The sequence below is a fragment of the Pongo pygmaeus genome, chromosome 7 (genome assembly GCF_028885625.2).
Source record: "Pongo pygmaeus isolate AG05252 chromosome 7, NHGRI_mPonPyg2-v2.0_pri, whole genome shotgun sequence".
NCBI classification, from domain to species: Eukaryota; Metazoa; Chordata; class Mammalia; order Primates; family Hominidae; genus Pongo; species Pongo pygmaeus.
The window spans coordinates 17,913,163-17,935,815 of NC_072380.2; the positions used below are offsets into that span (position 1 = coordinate 17,913,163).

The 22,653-nt window shown below is 38.4% G+C and overlaps 1 protein-coding gene across 3 annotated transcripts in view; it reads right to left on the bottom strand.

Annotated features, from left to right (window-relative positions):
- Positions 1 to 527: 527 nt before the first annotated feature.
- FGL1 (fibrinogen like 1) overlaps positions 528 to 22,653 on the bottom strand; it is a 35,205-nt gene continuing 13,079 nt past the window's right edge. For all 3 annotated transcript variants that reach the window (XM_054498511.2, XM_054498510.2, XM_054498512.2), the window contains 7 exons: positions 20,784 to 20,863; positions 18,143 to 18,323; positions 10,577 to 10,736; positions 10,233 to 10,330; positions 5,050 to 5,138; positions 4,682 to 4,869; positions 528 to 888 (listed from right to left, as the gene is read on the bottom strand). In XM_054498511.2, the coding sequence (XP_054354486.1) occupies positions 729 to 888; positions 4,682 to 4,869; positions 5,050 to 5,138; positions 10,233 to 10,330; positions 10,577 to 10,736; positions 18,143 to 18,323; positions 20,784 to 20,846 (939 nt within the window). In that variant the 5' untranslated portion in view covers positions 20,847 to 20,863 and the 3' untranslated portion in view covers positions 528 to 728. The remainder of the gene's footprint in view (positions 889 to 4,681; positions 4,870 to 5,049; positions 5,139 to 10,232; positions 10,331 to 10,576; positions 10,737 to 18,142; positions 18,324 to 20,783; positions 20,864 to 22,653) is intronic.

Genomic DNA, 22,653 nt, shown 5'->3' on the forward strand with positions numbered 1-22,653 from the left:
CAATCCAAGTTCCATCCAGAAGAAGCTATAGGATAGTGGCAAGACATTGATTTAGCATCAGAAGATTTGTATTTGAGGCCTTGTTCCCCTACTTCGTAACTTGGAGCAGTCACAAAAACTCAGACCCACTAATTCTCAGCTCTGTTAAATGGATATAATAATAACCTCACAGGATTGGCATAAGAATTAAAATGAGCCCTGTGAGAGAAGTTTATAACCTACATGAACTTCCTAAAAATACAAGTAGCGTTTTGTAGTGATTAAGATTCCGGGTTGTGCTTAAAGTTTTCCACTCTATAATCCAAAACCTGAGTTCAAATTCCAACTCATAATATTTATTGTCCCTGCAGTTGATTCGGCAATCCATTATTTGCTGGATTTTGTCATGTGTTTTTCCAATTGCATTCATAATTTATTATGCATTTATGCTTGTATCTCCTAAGTCATGGTATATAATCCATGCTTTTTATGTTTTGTCTGACATAAGCTCTTATCAGAGCCCTTCGCACACAGGGATTCAATAAATATTAACACAATCTATATTTATTTGGTTAATATTGCATATCTGCTGTACTGAAAGTACATTAAGTAACAAAGGCAAGTGAGAAGAATGAAAAGCGATACTCACAACAGTTGTCATGATTGCGCATGGATATGTTCAGAATGAGTATTTTTCAAATCACTTTAAACAAAGCTGAATTGCAGAAACGAAAGCCCAACAGCAACAATTAAATTACATTTGGAATAAAATCATTTGGCCTAATTTTCATAACCACAGATTTCAGAGAATACCACCACCCATGCCAGGTGTACCAGACAATCCCATTGTCTGTTTTAGCCGTGTAGGGGCCGCTGTGGTATACACCATTCAGGTTTGCAGAGTGACACCTAGTGGAAGGGGGAAAAAAAAAAGAAAACAACAATCAGACTAGAAAAATATTGTTCAGAATCCCTTTTATTTTGCTACAAATACTCAAAATTTTTGAACTATGAATTCTGCCATTTTTCAGACAAGTAAATATTTACTAGTTTCCAAAAGCTGAGAAATTTCTACAACAGATGGCTATTGTGTTTTATTTTTTATTTTTTAATTTTTTTAAATAATAGAGACAGGGTCTCGCTATGTAGCCCTGGCTGGTCTCAAACTCCTGAGCTCAAGCAATCCTGCTGCCTCAGCCTTCCAAAATGCTGGAATAACAGGTGGGAGCCACCGCGCCCGGCGTCAGAGATGGGTATTTTAAACTGGTGAGTTTTACTGCCATAACAAATCTGAAAATACAACCCAGGCCACTCACAGTGCATTGAAAAATAAGCATTTCAATTTTCGATTGCCTTTAAGCAAGAAATTAAAAGAAGCAAACAAAAACGCATCCTTGTAACCTCCAGCCTTACAACCTCCTGACTCAGAACGGTGTTAATTTCATACTTAACAAGAGCTAAGGTGAGTGTCAGCAAAGCAAGGCGTGGGCAAAGTGCTCTACTACTGGCTTTCCTGGATAATTTGCACTCACGCGTTCGTTCCTCTGCTGCTAAGACTTAGCTTTCATAATTCAAACTCCCTATCTCCCCTTCTTTAAATTGCTAGCATATCAATTATTTTAATCTCGAGGGTAAGCAAACAAACTTAAACCACTATTTAAAGTTTTGCCACCCATCAACCAATAATCATTTTTTCCCAGTTGCTAATTTTTTACATATATTGCACTAATCTAGATAAGCTGGTTAGGTTATTGACAATATAAAAATGTTTCTTTCCTCCTTTGGAGTCTATAAATTTTGTCCTTGATATGTATAATTTACATGTAAGAGTATGTAATAAGTTTATGTGTGTTGTTATGAAATTAATTACCATATACTTCTTTATTGATACAATTAATGAAAATATGTCAGAATTAGGATAGAAGGAGAACATTTACAAGAGGTAGTTCTGAACATCTATGGAAAAACCCAAATTATTGAATCAAAAAAGCACATAGTCTGCCCACAAAGTCTGAGTGGCTGGCTTGAATCACTTATCAGCTTAATGATTCACTCCTACTGAGCGTTCTCGAAGTCCTCCTAACTTAAATGGATGTAATTAATTGAAAATACGTATGTCAAGTCTGCAAATGTCAAAGCCTACTGTGTTTTTAAAACAGCATGGAAAGTAATGTTAAAAAAGAAAATACTGTAAATTGAGTCTCCAGAATATATATTTTGGCATATATTTGTCTATCTAGAGACGTCTGCTAACTATATTTTTATATTTGGTCTACAATTTGAATCCCATTAGGAAACTCACTCTGTGATGAATATAAGAAACCTTCGCTATTCTGAGACCAGTTTTCTAGCATTTTTTAGTTTTTAGAACAGCCTGGATTTGAAACTAGGTTGGGGGATAATTGGGGCTTCCTTGGCGAAGAAGTGGCTGTGAGCACTCACGTGAAATACTGCACTAACAAAGAAAAGACAGCAACACACAGTGATTGGTTTGCTGTGTAGAAAAAGAACATCTTATAGGTGGGTAATATTTATGAAGTGCCAACATTTCATGTAAATTAGAAGAACTATGGGACAGAAAAAAAGCAAGAGTAAAAAGAAAGAAAAGATGATAGTCAAACTCACTAATAATAGGTATGGTAGAAGTAGCACCAAGTTTCTAGAACAATCTACTTTCTCTCCCTTAATGCCTACTGATTTTCCAATTTCGCAGCCTTATCAACTCCTTTGATTCCAAGGATAACGTGGGCTCTGTGGCTGGCTCCAGCTAATGAATTGCCTTTCTTTGTTCTCCCTGAACCCATATCTTTAAAGTCAGGTAAATCATTCCTTTGCCCACATTAATATGTATGGTAGTTTTCATTCAGATGCCTTAGAAGCCAGTCAGCTGGATAAAGCACATGGTTTTGATCTCAGGATACTATTAGTAATTATTTCTGTATATGGAATTCTTTTCAAAATCAAACATTGGTGATGCTTGCAAACTTCATGAATTACATGTAAGTTTTATGTCATGCTGACTTAGAAGAACAAGGGGGAAAGAAAGGAGGAGTAGGAACAGGTGAAGAAGATGGTTTTTAAAATAACAGGAAAACCACTAAGGAAAAGACCATCATCACCTTCAATTTGCAAAGCAGGAGAGAGAAATTTGTTTCTCTCCTTCACACTGCTGGAAATACTCCAGTTCCTTTATAAATGATCAAATATTAAATGGACTCAAATATTTTTTTAAAAAAGCAAAATATAGAAAAAATAACTATTTTTACAACAGCAGTAGTACTCCCTTATCTGCAGGGGATACGTTCCAAGACCCCTAGTGGATGCCTGAAACTACAGATAATACCAAATTGTATATATTGATACTATGCTTTTTCAGTATGATAACCGAAACAGCTACGAAGTGAGTAATGAGCAGATAAAGAAAATAAAATTTACCAAACTGAAGGACATGATATAGATTGAAAAGAACCACTGAGTACCCACTGTAGTAAACAAAAAGAAGACCATAACAGTGTATGTCACCGTAAAATTTCAGAACGCTAGGGGGAAACATCTTTTGGGTGTAGGAAGGAGAAAAACCATCTATAGTAGTTCTCTGTTTTTTCCTATAATATACATGTCTATGATAAAGTTAATTTATAAATTAGGCACAATAACAGATTAACAACAACTAATAATAAAAGATTATGATTATATAACAATATGTCAGCATTACAGCTCTTGTGCTTCGGGACCATTATTAAATCAAATAAGCGTGATTCGAACACAAGCACTATGAAACTGCAACACTGGATCTGATAACTCAGACTTCTACTAAGGGTCTTGGGGCAGGGAGGGCTTTCAGTGTGGATACACCAGACAAAGGGGAGACCCACCTCCTGGGTAGAAAGAAACCAATGGTGTGAATCTCTGTTCAGAATGACATGCAATTTAAAACTTATGAATTCGGCCGGGTGTGGTGGCTCACGCCCAACACTTTGGGAGGCCAAGGTAGGTGGATCACATGAGGCCAGGAGTTCGAGACCTGCCTGGGCAACATGGCAAAACTCCATCTCTACCAAAAATACAAAAATTAGCCCATGAACCCCAGCAATATATAAAATATTTTGTATCAGTAAAAAAAAAAAAGCAACTATGTACAATCAAAAATGGAATGAATTTGCTGATAAAGTAACATGAATTATTCAGTCAGAGAGTAGAATTAGGTTTCAGGATTATTGTAAAGGAAATTTCTGTATTGGGAGAGGCTTAGACTCAATGAATTAATGAAATCCATAGTGATTGAAAAGTAGTACTATACAGAAACATTACAGCAATAACAGTGGCTCTTTTGTGTGATATGGTCAGGTGAAGAACTAGTTGGTTATTAGGATGCCAGATAGTCTCCATATATATATATATGCTCTCTCTTTCTTTGTGTGAATTTGTGGCCTTCTATTTATAACTCATCCATAATTCAGTTTGCAAATGATCTTTGTAAAAGTAATAATTTATTTCTATGACATTTAAACTTTACTAATGTACACAATGAACAAATCCTCAAAACTACTTCATTGCTGAAGAATTCTAATGAGAATGATTACTTAATAATACTAATATTATAAATAAAGACTAACATTACCATACATATTATATTGCTAATTAATGCCTATCAGTGAGATATCATCAACTCCATTACGACTATGCTCGTAAGACATCAAACCTGTTAAACCACCAGCCAGACTGATCTTCTTCCGCGCAGTTCCCTTCATAGTTGTCATGATCTCTGTCCCACGTGCTGAATTTCATTCTTTGGTGACTAGCCCACCACTGCACCTCAGGATGAAAATTCCCCGCAAGGGAATCTCCAGCTGTTCCAGAATATTCCCCAATATTCAACTGGTAGAAATTCTAAAGAAAAAGAGCATTTCTGCTGTCAGTGGAGTTCCTCTGTGACCATTTTAAAATCAAGTTTATTTCATAAACAAAAGAACAGGTTCTATTGTATATTTTTATTTCCACTGACTCCAGGGTTATATTGCACATTTTAAGCATTTATTCACGGTTTTACTTATTAGAAAATCGTAGTACCTTTTCATCTCCAACTTTGAAATTCTTATATTGTGCGTAACGGCTATTTTTTTCAAAATCTGCAAGGTCGATTTTTAAAGTGTAGTCTTCTAAAAAAGAAACAAGCGATTATAATTTTTAAAAATGTGTGACATGACACCGACTACTGCGGTTTAAAAATAATTCCCAGCTCTATTTTACTTTTACCATTTCCTTTGGCCAAGAATCAGTTTTCAAAGATTAAACAGTGACTCCTTTGTATTTATAACACGAACATTTTATCGTGTAATTTATTTTAAAAAAAGATGCATACAATATTAAATTTAAAAAATGTCTACCAGATCTCTCAGAGGTAAAACCTAGTGCAATTCACTTAATAATGAACAACAGAAAAAATAAGTGATTACTTAAAGCAATCTAACAACGAAAGGATCGACGTTTTTACGTTTAATAGTTTGTCCTCTTTTTCTTGATTTCAATAAGAATGTTGATCTTGAATGTAAATGGTGACTATTAATGACATTGTGTAATCTCTAGTGGCTGAGCCAGTAGGTTTGTAAAATGTAGTTGCCATTGCCTGCATATGCCTGAACTTGGTTATTTTCTGATAGCATAAAAGATCAGCCAGCAAACCCTTTAAGAATAATTGAGGAAGAAATATGAATCCTAATTGTTATCCGAAAACCTTCCTTTGATACCGGCTCATAAGATCAAGAGACTGTTAGCATCAAAGTTTGTAGAGTGGATGTCATTGGAAGAGAATTTCAGAGACAACAAGGAAATATTCTTGACAAATGCTGTACCACCAACATTCTCAATGGCAGAGATGATGATAATTACTGGAAAATACACTAACATCAATGACTCTGAGTAAAAAGGTATTTCTGAAGAGATGATATCTAAACGTAAAAGCATTTTAAGAATACAATGGAGCCGGGGCGGTGGCTCACGCCTGTAATCCCAGCACTTTGGGAGGCCGAGGCGGGCATATCATGAGGTCAGGAGATTGAGACCATCCTGGCTAACACTGTGAAACCCCGTCTCTACTAAAAAATACAAAAAATTAGCCAGGCATGGTGGCGGGCACCTGTAGTCCCAGCTACTTGGGAGCCTGAGGCAGGAGAATGGCGTGAACCCGGGAAGCAGAGCTTGCAGTGAGCTGAGATTGCTCCACTGCACTCCACCCTGGGCGACAGAGCGAGACTCCGTCTCAAAAAAAAAAAAAGAATACAATGTATTGGGTATATATTATCTTTTATATATGCTAAAGCATGATACATGATGACAAAAAGTCTCTAAACATTAAAGATATACTTTAATGACTGTAAAAATTCTAGGTGATAAAAGAGCATTATGTTTTTAAAATGATTAAAATAGTTGCTACCTTCAAGTAATCTTTTTTTTCCATTGTTTGGAAATAACAAAGACTATTCCTTTTTCAGAAACAGAACTCTTGTCAGGGGCACCAAAGGTTATAAATCAAATTATTAGATCACATTTGTTCTATCCTCCTACTTTGATAAATAAGATAGAACAATGACCTGTAAGGTCAGGTTAGAATTTAGAGCCTCACTTTCCTTGGAGTTTCAAGCCAGACCATGGAGGCACTGGGAAAGAGAGTCCCTCAGTAGTCCTATCACCTAGGCCCCATCTATGGTTGGCCTCTTCTCTCTTTCCATCCCCATCTCCATCACTTATAGCAAGGGGCTTTGGATCCACTTGTGGACATCCCAGGCTACATATCCAAGTTCTATTCACACCCAAGGTGGGTGGATAACAAGGTCAGGAGATCAAGACCATCCTGGCCAACATGGTGAAACCCTGTCTCTACTAAAAATACAAAAATTAGCTGGGCATGGTGCATGCCTGTAATCCCAGCTACTCAGGAGGCTGAGGCAGGAGAATTGCTTGAATCCGGGAGGTGGAGGTTGCAGTGAGCCGAGATCACACCACTGTACTCCAGCCTGGCGACAAAGTGAGATTGTCTCAAAAAAAAAAAAAAGCCATTTTTTAGCCTCCCCTCAAGCTTAAGGGGGCACACACCAGCAGCAGAAGAGGACAGACAAGAGAACAGCCTGAAGGAGTCCTATAAACAAACTCAAGGCTGTTGGGGCAGGGAATGCTGGATTCCTCATGACTGGAGTCCCTTTAAGAGGGGATTTGGGCCTCTCTTGGGCTTGTTGATTTAGCACCACAATTTCCTTCCCCCAGGGAGCTCTTTCAAGGTAGTAAAGGTCACAGGAGACAAGACTGTAGAGTGTATAAGAGCAGCAAGTCAGGCTAAGTCGACTGTCTTTAAAAATATTCTATTACAGACCAGATGCGGTGGTTCACACCTGTAATTCAAGCACTTTGGGAGGCTGAGGCAGGCAGATCACTTGAAGCCAGGAGTTTGAGACCATCCTGGTCAGCATGGTGAGACCACCGTCTCTACTAAAAATACAAAAATTAGCTGGGTGTGGTGGTATACGCCTATAATCCCAGCTACTCAGGAGGCTGAGGCATGAGACTTGCTTGAGCCAAGAGGCAGGGGTTGCAGTGAGCCAAGGCTGTGCCACTGCACTCCAGCTTGGGCAACAGAGCAAGAATCTGTCTCAAAAAAAAAAAAAAAAAAAAAAATTCTGTTATAGAAGAGACATAATGTCTCAATTTTTTGGCTAACATTTAAATGTCTCTTTGTTCAATAAATAAACAAGTTACATTTACCATTTCTAAATCAATTTTATTGCCACTACTTCTAGTTGAGATTTATGTAGTGGGGATAAAGCTATTCTCAGAGGTAATTCATTAGCCGTAATGCTCTCATAATTAAAGAATGCAGAGACAAAAGCACTGCCTATTGTCTGGATTGATGGGATACGTGGTTGGGGGCCCAGGAAGTGAAAAATACATTTTTTCTGCCACGAGATTAGCCAGCCTGAGTACCAAGTTGAAATATGAAAAGGAAGAGGTTTGTTGGCAGAGTTCCTCTGGGCAAATACGTACATCATAATAACTTAAAAAATGATATGTTTGAATTTCATATATTTAGAAAAAGCCAAGGGTTACTGCTCTGGGGTTTTCATAGTTTAAATGAGAAACCAGATAAATATCAATGTGCAAATGAAACAGAAGTTGGTATGGCAAATTTTATATATCTGGCATAAAACACTTAAAACTAGAATAATAGATATGTTGAAGGAAAGGAAGCCTTATATAAATTTAGAGAGCACTGATCATAAGAAGGACATATAAAGAAAGTATAAGCTTTCTAGGATTACTCATCCTGTCTAATGTTTATTATTCTAGTGTCGCAAAGAAGTTTATAACCATAAGCCTACTACTATAAATATAGAAACACCAATAGCTTTCCAGAACTTGGATGGAACAAATGAACTTTTGTTTTATCTTAATTAATTATTATTATTACTATTATATTATTATTTGAGACAGAGTCTCGCTCTGTCACCCAGACTGGAGTGCATTGGTGCAATCTTGGCTCACTGCAACCTCCGCCTCTTGGGTTCAAGCGATTCTCCTGCCTCAGCCTCCCAAGTGGCTGGGATTACAGGGGTGTGCCACCATGCCTAGCTAATTTTTGTATTTTTAGTAGAGATGGGGTTTCACCATGCTGGCCAGGCTGGTCTCAAACTCCTGGCCCCGAGGGGTCCACCCGCCTCAGCCTCCCAAAGTGCTGGGATTACAGGCATGAGCCACCATGCCCAGTTGTTTATTTTTAATGCAATTGCAGTGTAACTTAGCATGCTTTGTTGGGCATTACAGTTGCCTTTTATGAAGGATTCAGGATCAGACTTGAGTGGGACTGATGATAATCTCAGACTACAACAGAGGTAGGGAAGACAATGAATTGGAGCAAAAGAACATGGGAGATAGAAGCTTGGAAAAGTCATTATCAAAACAATGATATCTTAGACAAATATTTAACTCTAAAGATAAGAATTTAAAAGTATATAGGGAGACTTGTCCAGATGTCTGCTATTTACTTTGAAATATATATACAGAAAAGATGGATTGATGGATGGATTGAGTAGTGGGCAAACAGATAGATACGTAACAAAAACAAGCAAGGTAAAATGTTAATGTAGGATACAGGTGGTAGGTTGAAAGTTCTTTCAAATTGGTTGCATCTTTGAAAAAATTTCAGCATAAAAGGTGAGAGGTATGTGGAAACATGGACATTTCATATATTATAGTATTTTATTGGAAAAATAGCGCCAATTCCCCAATTGTTCACCTCTCTCTCATAATATGTCTTCATAACTCCTCCTATTGTTTATTTCCTTTTTAAAAAAAAGTCTGAGCTGCTCCTGTGATTTGCTTTCACCAATAAAAGAAAAACGACTCCCTGCCAGTTCTGAGCCTAGATCTCAAGAGACTTATATACATCCACTCTTTTTTCTGGAACCCTGCCTGTGCTACAAAAACAAGTCCAGGCTAGCTAGCTGGAAGATGAGAGACCCGATGGAGCCAGGTTGAATCCTTCCATCCCAGAGCAGCAACTTCAATGAGGAAGTTGATGGCAGACTCATAAGCAAGCCCAGCCATGATCAGCAGAGCCCAGCCCGGATCAGCAAAATCACCCAGCCAACCTGCAGATTTTTGAGAAGTAATAAATGGTTGTTGATTTTACGCCACTAGCTTCGGAAGAGGATTGTTACACGTTATTATTGTGACATTAGGTAACTGATACAGTATATACAATCTTCAGGAACTCAAGGTATCAAAAAGGAATAATTATGACATTATATATCCTTTTCAGAAGTAGAATATATATATATTCTATATTTATCTATAGATATATATGGTGACATATATTCTATATTTATCTATAGATATATATGGTGACATATATTCTATATTTATCTATAGATATATATGGTGACATATATTCTATATATCTATATATAGCTATATGTACACTATATATAGAATATATATCTATCTATAAATATATATATAGATAGATATTTCTCATACATATATATGAGAAAACAATTCCCCCCAACCCAATTCTAGCTTTTTTTTCTGTTTCTAAGTTTAGGCAGCCACATTTTACATTTGGGATTATTGCCCAAAAGTTATCACTACCATCTGCAAATCATAGCAATTATTGAATTAGTTCCATTGCCTATAATTTGGTAAAACAATATTCTAGTGTTGTTTTTATTGTATTTGAAATAAATTTGACATCATTCAAACCTTACCTTGAGTGGTCAAGAAATGCAGATTTTTATTGCCCAGCCAATATTCACCATGTTTTTGGACAAAATTTCCAAAGCCATTTTCATAGTCTTTCCATCCTCTAAAAAAATGTAATGTGGAAGCTGATTTGAGCAAACGCCATTTGTGGTACCAAAGTGACCACCACCCACCCCCTGCTACCACCACCTCCAATATTTTCTTGATTAGTTAATTCATTTTCAGTATTCTTATTTAAAGAGAATGAAGTTCTGTCTAATTAATAGACTTCAGGATATGATCAAAATATTTGACTTAGAAATCTCACATTTGCTACTACAAATAAAGTCTTACATCATAATTAGCACACCTGTTAAAGTCCTCACTGCCATCAGATCGTCTCTGAATCACAGTCCATCCTCCTCCATCGGACATGTCACAATAAACAGAAAATTCTGCTGGGCTCTGGAGAGGTTTGATTTTGTAAAATCCACTGAGCTTATACCCATCATTGAAAATCTCTGAACAATCTGTTTTCAAAACAAGGTAATGTAACATTCATTATGTGTCTTTTTCTCCCCGCCCTTAGGGAGCCTCTGAATGAGACTATTCAATATCACTGGAGACAGATAACACATGGTATAGAAATCAGCTTTTTAAAATTGCATCTTGTACATCTTCCAGTGGATATTAGGAAAGTTTTATTTACTTTGCTAATATTTGCCACCTGAATCCTTCATATAATCATGGAGGAAAAAAAGGGAGTGAAATAAGAATCTAGTTTTTTGTTTCTTCTTTTTTCTTTTACTTTTTTTTTTTTAAGAGATGGGGGGCATGTCACTATATTGCCCAGGTTGGTCTCGAACTCCTGGCTTCAAACAATCCTATCCTCCCACCACAGACTCCCAAAGTGCTGGGATTACAGGTGTGAGCTACCACGCCTGGCTTAGTTTCTAATTTCTCAGTTTTGTAGAAAACAATCTTAAAAAAACAAGTTACATGTAGTCTAGTAATAACAGTATATTTAGGTGGAACTTACAGTTTTATCAGACGGAATAGTAAAATTTATCTCACCCATGAAGCTAAAAATGAAAGCAGAAATGTTAACACCAAACCACTAAGTTACTACAGGTTATCTTGACTTAGAGCATGATAAATCATTCTGGACATCTGAAAATGAACCCAAAATAGTAATCTTGTCAAAATCTTTTTTTATCATTATACTTTAAGTTCTAGGGTACATGTGCACAACGTGCAGGTTTGTTACATATGTATACATGTGCCATGTTGGTGTGCTGCACCCATAATCTTGTCAAAATCTTATAACCTCTTAGCCTTATTAGATTTTTTACTAACCCACCGAAGTTTCTAAAAGTCCATACATTCTTAGATGTTTTTGCTAAAAACCGCAAGCTTCTGCTATTCTTTTCATCCCTTAATTCTTTTTTGCTGTGGTATTTCTTTGAACACTGAAGCAAACATAGCTACCCCTTTGTCACCAAAAAGTAACATCTGTTTCTTTTTTTCTTTCCTTTGAGACAGAGTCTTGCTCTTTCACCCAGGCTGGAGTGCAATGGTGCGATTTCGGCTCACTACAACCTCCGCCTCCTGGGTTCAAGCTATTCTCCTGCCTCAGCCTCCTGAGTAGCTGGGATTACACCCATGCACCTCCACACCTGGCTAATTTTTTTGTATTTTTAGTAGAGACGGGATTTTGCCATTTTGGCCAGGCTGGTCTCAAACTCCTGAGGTCAGGCAATCCACCCACCTCGGCCTCCAAAGTGAAAGGATGAGAGGTGTGAGCCACCACACCCTGCCAAAAGGTGTTGTCTGTTTCTTAAGCCACTTGAGGGTGATGTAAATTAATACCCATTGGGTCTCACCTAGGTTGATCCGTACAGACTTAGAGAATGTGGCAAATGGGGACCTCTCTATTGTTCAGATGCATAGAAAGCTAGGTTTTAGGATGATTGAAGTAGTGGTCACTATAAACAGATAGTCTCAAGAAGAGCCATCTACAAACATTTGAATAAAAATACTATAACATCATCAGCTTTCACTTTTACCCTTATCGCTTTGTTAATTTCCTTATTAAAAAAAATTTTTCTGATTGGATAATTCCATTCTTGTAGCATATTTTAAAGATGTTTAAAGATTTAAAAACGAATGTTCATTGTTTTGATACTAAATTGCCAAATTTATAACTCTCTTGTTTTGTTACAGATAAAATACATTGCACATTAAGTAGGTTGAATAGGCCACAGACATCAGAAAAGAAAAGAAAACAAAGAACCTTAGTCGTTTTATAAAGCCTTCACATGGTTGGGACCAACCATATACCCCTGCTTTGGTGAGATATTTACCTTTGTAGTGATTTAGGCTTTATTCATATATTTATTTTCAAGATTCAGAAGCACAAGTGTTCAAATACATGCTAAATTATAAAAAGGATCTTGTTTTGGCAATTAAACAAGAAGCAAAACAATGAGAAAATGATTACCTAAAATTAGTTCAATGTTGTTATAAAGTTTACATCTTGTAGTCAAGTATATAGTACAACACTTTTATTAAAGTAAGCAGATTTTAGCCCTATTTGGAAAGAAGATTTTGCTTACATTTAATTTCCTACCAAAGAGTTGAATACTAAAGACTCATAAGGATCAAACTATTTTCCAGGCAAATATGGAAGTGATTAGCTATAACATTTGCCTCCGGAAAACTTAGTGAATATAGAGGTTTCAGCCAACCTTCTCTGCTTGTTATTATTTTATGCTAACTGCGAGTTTGTTATTTTTTTGGTCTTGTTTTTGAAATTTTCCTTCTCCCCAGAAGAAAATGCCAAACACAACTTAAGAAAAGCTTTTAACTGAAATAAACAGTAACACAACAACAAAACCCCCAACAAATAAATAAACATTAAAAAAGCAAAAAAGCACCAGTAGGTCAACTTGCTTATAGCTGACAAGTTAAGAAACCTGCTTTGGGAAATGACACTTAAACCATTAACAGCAGGAAGTATGAAAAATGTAGAATTTAAAATATAAGCTTGATATTTAAAATGATGATTTTCAAAATGTTCTGACCCATTTAACTCCCTGGAGAATAGGTAGAAGAAAGGCAAGGTTAAAGAGCTTTGTGTTCATGGGAGTTTTTTTTTTTTAAAGAAAAAGAATTTTGAATATTTACACAATACTAGAGTGAGGCCAAGGCGTCCTGCCTTCTGTTTTGACAAACACTGTATTAAACTGGGTGATGTGCCTCCTTTCTCTGATCATGCAGAAAGCAAGCCATGTTGGAAGGCTGAATGTTTAAGCTCGTAAAGTGACGTGACGGCCTGCCAAATGGGCTTTTTCCTCTTGTCTCAGGATGGTGGCTGAGGCTCAAGGCTGAGAACCAAAGGCACAAAGTACCTCACATTCTAAACACAAAAAGAGGTCAGCAACAGAGGTCAGCTGCCACTCCCCAGAGCATGCTGGGATATGCCATAACTGGCCCTGCTACCGCCATCTTCACCCCCAGGCAACATAAGGAAAAAAAAAAAAGGATAAAGGAACGTGGGTACATAGTAGGTGTATGTATTTGTTGGGGTACATGTGATATTTTGATACAGGCATGCAATGCATAATAATCACATCATGGAAAATGAGGTGTCCATCCCCTCAAGCATTTATCCTTTGTGTTTCAAACAATTCAATTATGCTCTCTTTGTTATTTTTAAATGTGCAATTAAATTAATATTGAGAGAATGCGATACTCTTGTAGGGTAGAGTGAGTAGGCTCTCTCCCTTGAAAACAAGGATATAATAATGTCCATAGATAGCTGGCATTCATTGAGTACTTCTTTTGCTCTACAGTGTTAAATATATTAACTCATTTTATTTTGTTTATTTATTTATTTGAGACAGGTCTCACTCTGTTACCCAGGCAGGCTGTAGTGCAGTGGCAAAATCAGCTCACTGCAGCCCCAAACTTCTGCAATCCTCCTGCCTCAGCCTCCTGAGTAGCTGGGCCTGCATGCGTGCACCACCAAGCCTGGCAATTTTTTTTTTTTTTTTTGTAGTGTTAGAGTCTCACTATGTTGCCCAGGCTGTTCTTGAAATCCTGGCCTCAAGTGTTCCTCCCACCTCAGCCTCCCAAAGTGCAGGGATTACAGGCATGATTCATGGCACCTGGCCAAAATATATTCACTAATTTGAATATATTTTAATCCTTACAACAAATACACAGCATTCTTATTCTCATTCTTCAGATGGGGAATATGGGACACATAGAGGTTATATAATGTCCCCAAAGGCCACAGCTAGCAAGATGGGCAGCTGGACTTTGAAATCAAACTCCAGAGTCAACACATTAGGCCACTTTGTATCCTGCCTCAAGACACTCACATGCAGACTGGGGGCTCCTGAAGAAGGGGAGATGGTGGAGCCAGTGGTCTTGTCAACTGAATAGCGGTGGTGATGCCAGATTTTTGTTATTGCCACCAGTTAATATGAATTTGATACAGTAACCTTTTAATTCATAATTCACTAGCACCCAAATGCTTTTAAAAAAAGATACAGCTTAATAGCATGCTGTAGAAAATCATGTGCCTTGTGCATTGTTTGCACAAATTGCTAGGTTGTATGTAATTGGGTGTTTTCTACCATCAGATAAATTAGAATTCAGAAAATAACTCATTTAGTATAATAAAGTAACTTGTAAATAAGAAGAAAAAATTTATATTTCTACAGATTATATGTATGAATATTTAATTGTTTTAAATTCAAGGACACCAAAAACATAAACTTTGATGTGAACAAGTTCTTATATATTTTATACCATATTATATATATATAAAAAAACTATACTTTATTGGAATTTTTATGTTATATATTTTATTTACTGAGTGTCTGTTCTTAGTAGCCTCTCTAGTACTATTTGCCTATATGCTAAAATATAAAGAACAATTGAACTGTGTTTATATTTTATATTTTATTTCCCCTTTTTCTCCTTCATACTTGTACTTAATGTATGAAGAATATTGTTTTAATCTACTGAATTCTCATTTTTTTGGCTTTTACATCAAAAAACAGTCATGTAGAATTCCTATCATCTGTCTTATTATTATAACAGTCTTGTAATTATAATAATTATAATGTTTTTTCTGAACCATCTCTATATGACTGTTCTAACTCCTGCTTGTACAGTTAATTCTGCTCTGACCTTGGCACTGTAATTTCCAAGTAACTGATTTCTTGCCCTATTCCTTGGTGACCCCTTGCTTCCCAAAGTCTGCTCCCCAGCAGTGTCAACACAAGGACTGGATTTTCAGCTCTTGATATGATTTGGATGTGTGTCCCCACCAAATCTCATGTGGAGTTGTAGTTCCCAGTGTTGGAGGGAGGGCCTGGTGGGACGCAATTAGCTCATGGGGGTGGAGTTCTCATGAATGTTTTAGCACCATCCCCCTTGGTACTGTACAGTGAGTGGTGAGTTCTCATGAGATCTGGTTGTTTAAAAGAGTGTCGCACCTCCTCCCTCCCTTTCTCCTGTTCCCACCATGTGAGATGTGCCTGCTTCTGCTTTGCCATCTGCCGTGATTGTAAGTTCCCTGAGGCCTCCGCAGAAGCAGATGCTGCTATGCTTCCTTTACAGCCTGCAGAACCCTGAGCCAATTAAACCTCTTTTCTTTATAAATGACCCAGCCTCAGTCATTTCGTTATAGCAGTATGAGAACGGACTAATACAGCACTTAAGCCTCAGTCTTCCCATGACTGGTTGTAGAGGCCTGGGAACAAACATCTGATTAGCTGCCTCCTGCCATGATTGACCCTTGAGTCTGTGTCAATAACCTGCTCAGAATGTGTTCGAATAGAAACCCCAAGTCTTGGGCTTGGTTTGAAATTTGGAATAATGGTGCTCCACTTGCATCTACCAGTTCCTTGCCCTTGAGATCAGCTTTGTATGTATTTTTGGGATCACTTATCTGTGTGCTCATCCCTTAAGTGATAGTCCGTTTGCTTCCCAAGCCCATTTTTACCCAAACTGTCCCTGGTTCCTCTTGGCTCCAGAGGCACTGGCCATTTTCACGCTATAGCCATCCCCACTACTGCAGACCACTGGCTCTGGCCTCTTTCTGATCTCTAAGGGCCAGAGGGAGGGCAATTGGATCAAGATGCTGGCCCAAAGAGAAGCAGGAGCCCAGAGTGAGGAGTCTGAGCAGAGGGAGATAAGGATCTTGGTAGAAAAAAAGGGAGCATTTTAAGAGTCTCATGCGCTGCCGTCTGAGCTAGCCAGGTGCCCTGAAGCATTTTATTGAAGCATAGGCTCTCACAACTCCTATATCCTACACTTGTATGTTTAGAAGCACAAAATAAACATGTTTCTATTCCCATAAGATTGGCATCTCTTTGACCTCTACAGTCCTTCAATTCTAGTCAAATAGGTTTCCCAATTTATATTTGCTTGTCTTGCTATTCCTCTCCCTATGAACTACCTTCCTTTCATTCCTGAATATGAGGATCTACTATGTTCCAGGCACTCTAATAGCCAACAGGGAGATAAAAGTACATTAAATATCATTCTACACCTTACAAAGTGCCCAGTTAATTGACCACAATAGACTCATAAACAGAAATTACAATGTAGCATGGTAGTGCTAGAGTAGACATATGGACAAAGTGCTCTCGCTAGCATTCTTTTTGTTTCTGACAATCATTGTTTACTCTAAAAGATACCTTTTACTTCTGGAGGAATTCAAGTGAACAGTTTTCCATAGAGAATAATGATTTGTGCAACAATGTGTGTAATGTGTTGCCAGTTTAAAATCATTTAGTTTCTGGGGAGAAATACCTATCGAAAGGGACATTATGAAATCATAAAATATACATATAAAAAACTACTCTTTTATTTTCCTTAGTAATTCTGGTTCTTTTTCCTTTTTCTGCTCCTTTATTTTTTACCTTATTTGCCGCCCTAAGGCACATTAAGATTTCAGAAGGGAAAACTGCATACATGTAACAAGGAAAGATACACAAACACAAAGATCAAATGCAGAAATTCCCAATTGTAATCTGCCATGTGTACACTGATTTTTTTTTTTTTTTTTTTTTTTTTGAGACAGTGTCTTACTGTGTTGCCCAGGCTGGAGTGCAGTGGTGCAATCTTGGCTTACTGCAACCTGCGCTTCCCGGGTCCAAGTGATTCTTCTGCCTCAGCCTCCCAGGTAGCTGGGACTACAGGCACCTGCCACCACGCCCAGCTAATTTTTGTATTTTTAGTAGAGATGGGGTTTCACCATATTGGCCAGGCTGGTCTTGATCTCCTGACCTTGTAATCCGCCCACCTAGGCCTCCCAACGTGCTGGGATTACAAGCGTGAGCCACCGCGCTTGGCCGTGTCCATCAGTATTTAAACGATCTATTGTCCTGATTTCTTATTAAATGATATAAATTCTCAGATATTTAGCATTCACATTAAATGCTCCGGCAGAGATAGAAAAAAGTAAAGTGTAGACTGAGCGCGGTGGCTCACGCCTGTAATCCCAGCACTTTGGGAGGCCGAGGCGGGTGGATCACAAGGTCAGGTGATCGAGACCATCTTGGCTAACATGGTGAAACCCCGCCTCTACTAAAAATACAAAAAAATTAGCCGGGCCCGGTGGCGGGTGCCTGTAGTCCCAGCTACTGGGGAGACTGAGGCAGAAGAATGGCGTGAACCCGGTAGAGGGAGGTTGCAGTGAGCCAAAATTGCATCACTGCACTCCAGCCTGGGCGACAGAGCGAGACTCCGCCTCAAAAAAAAAAAAAGTAAAGTGTGAAAGAAGACATTTACAATTGATACAGTGCTTCATATTGCTTGTTACTGAAATAGGAAAAGCCCGAAATAACTAGCACCATCATTGTACATGGGTGCGTAATGTAAGTTATTGAAACACTTAAGAAAAGTCCATTCTGACCTGCATACTGCCTCTTGCTTCCAAGATCAATGACAGTATTCTCATCTCCTTTATCAAGGAACTGGACTTCATTCTCCTGCAAAAGCTGCTTGATCTTGACCTGTTGCTGTTTGACCCGGGTCTCAAGCAGGCGCACCTGGGCTCTGAGCCGCACCTGCTCCTGGGCACAGTCCTCGAGCGCCTGCAAAACAGGTGAGATGAGATGAGTATGCGTCTCATTTTCATGGAAAACAAGTACTTTTTAAACATTTGGATAAATCAATGATTCCATTTTGTCTTCAGTTCCCATTTCAGAATATTATTCCAAACAGAAAGTGGTTTGAAAAGTTCTAATACTACCTACTATTTGAAGAGTTGGAAATTATGGCTTATGAGAAAACTCCTGGACTCAAAAGATCAAATAATATAAAATAATCGGAATCGCTATGCTAGGAGCTTTATAGTTGTCTCATTTGATCCTCATAACAATTCCATGCGGTAAGAAAGGGCTCAGTCTTGATGACCAGTGGATAAGCAGAGGTGGGATTCAAATTCAGTTCAAGGACCCTGCTCTCAATCTCTATATGACATTGCTTATGTGTTTTCTAAACAGTAATGTGCTTTATAGAAGTTAATTGTATTGTTGGCATGTAAAATCTCCATAATAAATGAGGTTTTTTAATGGCTGTCTGGTATAAATACGTTTAAATATATATATATTTAATATATATTATATATTAAATATAAATTTATTTATAAATATATATTCCTATATAATATATTAAATAATATATAATATATATTTAATATGTTATTTAATAATATATAATATATTAAATATATTTATATATAATATAATATTTATTATACTATAGTCTATATTATGTTATATTTATATAATATATAAAATTACATAATATATTTATTGTTATATGTCTATAATAATATTATAGATAGACTATTATATAGTCTATCTATAATATATATATTATAGATATATAATATATATATCATATATATATGTAGTATATCTCCCCTCCCTCCCATCTCTAGGTCCAAGTCATGGAACCTCTCCCAGCCATTTTTCTAGGATGATTTCTCCCTTTTCCTTCCCCTTCCCCTTCCCCTTCCCCTTCCTCTTCCCCTTCCACTTCCTCTTCCCTTTCCCTTCCTTTCTCAGAACCTCTCCCAGACATCTTTTCTAGGATGATTTCTTTCTCCTCTTTTCTTTTTCTTTTCTTTTGTTCTTTTCCTTTCTTTCTGCTTCCCTCCCTCCCTTCCTTCCTTTTCTTTCTTTCCCTTCTTCCCATCCCTAGATCCAAGTCACAGAACCTCTCCCAGCCATTTTTCTAGGATGATTCCTTCTCTCTCTCTCTTTCTTTCGACAGAGTCTCGCTCTGTTGCCCAGGCTGGAGTGCAGTGGTGAAATCTCGGCTCCCTGCAACCTCTGCCTCTCTGGTTCAAGTGATTCTTGTGCTTCATCCTGGCAAGTAGCTGGGACTATACAGGTTGTGTGTCATAACACCTGGCTAATTTTTGTATTTTTAGTAGAGATGGGGTTTTGCCAGTTTGCCCAGGCTGGTCTCAAACTCCTGGCCTCAAGCCATCCACCCACCTCGGCCCCTTAAAGTGCTGGGATTAAAGGCGTGAGCTACTGCACCAGGCCTCTCTAGGATTGCTTCTTATTTGCTCTTGTTACTCTCTCCCTATCACTCAGATTTATCCCTTCTGAGAGAGTTATTTGCTTAGCATCTTGAGTCACATGGGCTAAAAAATGAAGAGCAAAAACATTTTATGGTGTCTGGGTCCTGTGTTGTTTTACAACAGTTGGGGATCTGTCGTGATATTGTTAAACAGAGTGCACTATGCAATTTTAAAGTAACTGAAGAGATCACAGGTCAACTACGCCCAATCTTTATGAGACTGCATATGCATATTTAGTAAGCTTATTTAAAACCTAGGAGTTTTCCTTCTCCGAGAACTTTCAATGAATGTTTTGTCTTTTTTATTCACAAATGAAGGACAACACAAGTTCGATGTAATTACTTTCAAATAATCTGGTTAGTTTTACACTTTTCAATATTGAAAAGCTCAAGGTTAATTTTAATTACTATGGACAGTTTCAAATTTCGAATATTCCAACCAAATAGCTCCAGTGAATTTTAAAAAATTACTTATTTATTGCGAATACTTTTTATTTAAAAAAATGTAAAGCACTTTTTTTTTTTGAGATGGAGTCTCACTCTGTCACCCAGGCTGGAGTGAAGTGGCATGATCTCAGCTCACTGCAATCTCCGCCTACTGGGTTCAAGGGATTCTCCTGCCTCAGCCTCATGAGTAGCTAGGACTACAGATGCGTGCCATCACGCCCGGCTAATTTTTTGTATTTTTTTTAGTAGAGATGGGGTTTCACCATATTGGCCAGGCTGGTTTCGAACTCCTGACCTTGTGATCCACCCGCCTCGGCCTCACCCCCAAAAATGTAAAGCACTTTAAAGTGCTGCTTTACTATGTGTCCAGTATTTCCACCAGCCTCTTTGCTTTTCCCACGTAGTTAAGTTTTTTCAATGACAAGTCACTATAGGGTTTAACGCAAAATGAAAGAAAATTCAGATAAAAGCAGGCATTATAAATATGACAATAGTTTTCACAATAGGCTTACCGAAATTTCCCTGCCCATTATCAGAGCGGTGGTAACAAGGATGAAACTAAACATCTTTGCCATGTTTCGCCTTGAAAAAACTGCAAGAACAAAAAGAATTTTATAAATGTATCAACCTTGAATTTTTCATGAGACCAGAGTTCAGACTTAAGTAGCTCCAGGAAGTCGGATGCAGCCGCAGGCCATCCCTAATCTTAGAGTCGCCGAGGAAATTCTCCCAGACTTTCCCAGCCTCTCACCACACAGAATGACACTCAGTGTTCACTAGAATTGAAACTGTTTCATCACAAAAACAGAGGAAGGACTCTGGTTCTTTTCGTGATCCTAATGTGCTGTTTGTGTTATGCTGTGGAAAGGCACAGGAGCATTTTAATCAGTAACCTAATGTTACACAACAAGGAAGTGGCTCAGTGAAAATATGCACACAGGTTTGTCTGCTTACGGAGCTTGCGTCTTTTTCTCCCTATGCTGCGAGGCTGGTCTCAAACTCCTGGGCTTGAGTGATCCTCCTGCCTTGGCCTCCCAAAGTGCTGAGATTACAGGCGTGAGCCACTGCCTAGAGTAAGATTTTTGAAAGCAAAGGTCACACCTTGCTAATTTTGGTATCCCTAGCACTTAATTCTTGTGGTGACCCCAATAACTGTTGTTGCCTCTACGGAATTATTCCTCAGGAGGCAAAATCCTTCTCAGAGGGAAAAATGTAATTTCCTTGCTTTAAACTACAGTCTGTTTATACTGACATACTTTCCTCTTTTACTGGAAAACAATGGGCTAAGTATAGTTTTGAAGGTAAGAGTTAAGAAGGAGTTGGGGACTTTTGGTTGGATTGAACACATGAATTTAATTTTTTCCTTCTCACAAAGCCCACTAGAAAATGAGTGAAGAAAAAGTGTAAAAGATGCGAATTGACAAAGTCAAAGAGAAAGGGAAAGAACAGCTAGTGTGCGATGTCAGCAAGGTGGTAGATGATAAAAAGCATGTGGAGGGCCTGGTGTGGTGGCTCAGGCCTGTAATCCCAGCACTTTGGGAGGTTGAGGTGGGCAGATCACTCGAGGTCAGGAGCTCGAGACCAGCCTGGTCAACATGGCGAAAACCTGTCTCTACTAAAAACACAAAAATTAGCTGGGCATGGTGGTGGGCGCCTGTACTCCCAGCTACTCGGGAGGCTGAGGCAGGAGAATTGCTTGAACCCAGGAGATGGAGTTTGCAGTGAGCCGAGATCGTGCCAATGCACTCCAGCCTGGGTGACAGAGTGAGTCCCTGTCTAGAAAGAAAAGAAATGAGAGAAGAAGAGAGGAGAAGAGAGGAGAGGAGAGGAGAGGAGAGGAGAGGAGAGGAGAGGAGAGGAGAGGAGAGGAGAGAAGTGGGCGAATTGGCAAAGCAGCAGTAGAGAGGAGCACCATGAGAAGCGAGAAAGTCACACTGTAGCACCCTGGGGGATTCTGGATTGGAGGCACTGCTAGCTTGGAAGTGAAGGTAGAGGCAGATGGGCTGACAGTCAGATCCTCATCTAAACCCTGTGCAGCCAGGTGAATGCTGCTTCTCGTACCCTTTCAGAATATGGAAGATTTACTTTCCATTAAGATTGCCCAGAGATGCTCCAGGCGGCATGACAGCAGAAGCGCTGGAGGGGAGGGGAGAGACAGTGTTCAAAAAGGGTGAGGCTTTCCCAGGCTACTTCTCTTGCAGCCAGGCAACCAGCTCTACACTCTTCCTACCACTTTCCAGGCCAGAGAACATGGGATTCCTCACTGGAGGAACTACAGAGTTTCACAGAAAAGATCTTCAGTGACTGATATTGGGGGATTCTCCATCAAAGGAGCCTTTTCCTTGACTGATCACTCTCCAGAGAAGCCCACCACTTGGGAAG